We start from the raw sequence: 3,356 nt of genomic DNA on the forward strand, positions 1-3,356 counted from the left end.
ACAGGTGGGTCGACCTCACCTGACTTTCCTCCATCTCCACTTCCTTTTTCATTCATCGCTCAGCAGTTTAAATTACCATGAAAATACTGAGTCCATGAGGACATACGTGCTGAGTCATGCGAAAATCCTCACAGTGCTAGGGACAGTAAAGTCAGCTTCTAATCAGTCGACACCAGTGGAATCGATAAAAGATCATTTCAAATTATTTCATGTGATCTGACCATCAAGCTCAGCATTGATTCTGGAGCCAGCATGAAAAGGGGCAAAGAGAGGGCCGTAGCTCCACCACGATGAGTGGTCCAGGAGTGTCGTTCAGGGTTGGGGTCTGGCCTTCACCGCGTGCCAGGTCAGCCGGGCACCGCTGATGTAGTGCCAGCCCTTCCTTCACAGAGAGAGCCAGCTTTCCAAAGCACCAGTCACATAAAAGTGTGGCAAACGCTGAAAGTAAAGGGTGCCGTGTGAGCATGTCACTGGGACAGCCGACGTGCTGAGTCGAAGAGGGAAAGTCAGGGAGGGAGGGAGAGAGCGGCATCTGGGCTGAGATCTGAAGCTGAGTGGAAATTATCCGCGTGAGAGGGGCGGGCTGGTACCCCAGGGTGTGGAGAGGCCTAGAACAAGAGGAGCAGCCGTTACCTGGCAGCCAGGTAGCCGAAGGATGGAGCGTGGTGTGTGAGGTGGGGCCCGGAGAGATGAAGCTGGGAGGTGGGCTGGAGCCAGATCGTGAGGGGCCTCATGGGATGTGACTGCCGAGTTTGCAGGTGGGGTTGACAGTGTATGATCTGCATTTTAAAAAGATGACTCTGATGACAGATATGCAAATAAATTGGAGGGGCGACGAGGCTAGTGGTGAAATAATTAAAAGAATGTTGTCTAGTCAGGTCAGAGATCATAAAGCCTGGGTTTAAGGTGATGACAGTGGGGATTTTGAGGAGAAGATAGATTTAAGAAATATATCAGAAGGAAAATTCATGAGATGGGATGATTGATGGGCGAGAGCCAGAGGGAGCAGGAGGTGGGAGCCCAGGCTCCTGGCTGGGAAAACTGAAGGTGACAGCACAGGCACTAGTTTAGTGACCCCCAGAGGAGCAGGTCTGCAAGAGGACACAGGGCTGTCTGTAGTACGAAGCGCCTCTAAGAAATTGTGAGAAGCCAGCATGCTTGGACGGAGCTGAGCTCAGGAGAGAAGTGTGGCCTAGCAATAGAGATTTGGAGGCCATGTGAATGTAGATAACCACAGAAGCTCTGGGAGTGACCAAGACCACCCAGAATACAGAACAGAGTGAGAGGAAAGAGGAGGCGCGGGACAGAGCCCTGAAGAGTGACCAGGTGTCAGGACAAGCAAAGAGAGAGGAGTGGGCCACGGGGATGAGAAGGGATGCGGGACGGGTAGGAGGAAAACCAGAAACTAGGGGGTGGGGACACCAGGGGACAGCAGGTGCGTTCACCAGCTGCCAGTGCTGGGCTAGGAGCAAGGACTGAGACGCCGTGCCATGGGATCTGGCGCTAGGCAGCTAGTAGTGATCCAGCTCGAGCAGGGTGGCGGGAGGAGACTGGGGAGAACCCAGATCAGATCGGGTGGAGGTGGGAGAGGACCCGCAGCGGTGTCGGACCCGGCTTGCACAGCCCACCCGGGCCAATTGTTAAATTTTCGAGAATTTTTTTCTTTGAAAAAAACAATTTTATTTCATTCTTAAACGATCATAAGAGTTTTCAAGAATTTTTGAGGCAGTTGTTAAACAGCCATTATTAAAAAATAAAAAAATATAAAAGATGCTAAAAACAGATAACGTACTCAAGACTCAGCCGTTCCTAAATTTACGTTCACTGTTATCTGTGTTCTCGAGGCTTTTGGTGTGTCTGTACCTTTGCGGTGGAAACCCTGAGGCACTGCACGTCTCTTCCCAGTCAGTGATGTCTCAGCGGTAGTTTGAAACGTCCGTGGTAGGAGTATTTACACCATGGAAATGGGCAGACGCTACAAATCGGGGCTTTATTTTTGGGAAAAATTCCCCAGCATGCCGCTAGGATAAGAAGATGTGTAAAAACTAGGAGAGGACAATGTTTCAAGAATTTCAACTCCGAAGAACAGAAAACAGGAGGATGGTAACTGGTGGATAAAGTGAGGTCGGTAGAAGTTTCTACCGACGAAAGACGGGCTAACGGTAGCCGAGAGACAATCGCCATGGCAAGGAGCCCAAAAAGGACTCTAAGAGACGGCCCTTGGGCAGAATAGGGACAAGCCTTACCATGTAACATGGCGGAAGGAATGTAGAGACGGGGAGGATGCAGGGACCTTCTAGTGCTGGCAAAAGGAAGCTGAGGGAACTCCTTTCTGGTGGCCTGGATTGTCCCCGTGAAGTGGGAGATGAGGTCTTCTCTGAGTGCATAGCACATACTAGACACTCGATAAATAACTGTTTGATGAGCGACTGAGCGAATGAGCGAATGTATGCCAAGAGTACAGGGGCGAAGGGACTGCACGGAATTTGAGGAAGGTACAGAAATCATGGCAAAAGGAAACCGGAGAGCTAGTTGGTGTCACCAGAGGGTTGCTGCTGTCGAGGGCTAGTTAAGGTTGGTGAGCACGGCTGCTTCCAGAATGAGCCGGAGCGGGGAGCGGCCAGCTGCGTGTTCCTCACGGGTGATGCTCTCCTTGTTCTGCAGGTGTCCTGGCATCTGTCTGTGGAGGACTCGTGATGCTTTTGCCTGAGACCAAGGGCATCACCTTGCCGGAGACAGTGGATGATGTAGAAAAGCTTGGCAGGTAGCGTATGAAATTCAGCACATCCTAAATAAAAGTAGCATTGAGAAAACTGGATACCCATGGGAAAAAATGATATTAAATCCCCATCTCACGTCCTCAGCAAAAAATTCAAAGTAGATGTAGGTTAATATTAAAGAGCTTCATATTAAAAAAACCATCAAAGGACATGGTTTATTTTTACAATGTGGTTATGAAAAGGGAAACGTTTCTAAGTAAGGTGTTGAAATTCAGAAGCAATCTAAAGAAAACGGGTTGATGAATTGACAAACTAGAAATAACTTAAATGTACATCAATAGGCAACTGATTGTGAAAATGATAATATATTCATACTATGGATTTACTGCACAGAGGTTAAAAGAATTAAGGTATATCTACATGGAGTGACATGAGAAGATTTTCAAGATTGATTACAAAGTAAAAAGTCATTGAACAATATGTTATAGTATTTATTAAAAAATAAAAACAATTGAAATTCCTCTATGTAGCTAGATGGCAAGATAGATGATAGATAGATGATGGGTTGGTAGGTAGGTAGATAGATAGATAGATAGATAGATAGATAGATAGATAGATAGATAGACAGATAGATAG

General features: G+C 47.6%; 1 protein-coding gene across 1 annotated transcript in view; it reads left to right on the forward strand.

The window, feature by feature from the left end:
• SLC22A3 (solute carrier family 22 member 3) overlaps positions 1 to 3,356 on the forward strand; it is a 45,593-nt gene that overhangs the window by 36,747 nt on the left and 5,490 nt on the right. The window contains exon 9 of the mRNA XM_006915039.3: positions 2,665 to 2,764. Coding sequence (XP_006915101.1) covers positions 2,665 to 2,764 — 100 coding nt within the window. The remainder of the gene's footprint in view (positions 1 to 2,664; positions 2,765 to 3,356) is intronic.

The sequence above is a fragment of the Pteropus alecto genome, unplaced genomic scaffold, assembly GCF_000325575.1.
Source record: "Pteropus alecto unplaced genomic scaffold, ASM32557v1 scaffold195, whole genome shotgun sequence".
Lineage (NCBI taxonomy): Eukaryota > Metazoa > Chordata > Mammalia > Chiroptera > Pteropodidae > Pteropus > Pteropus alecto.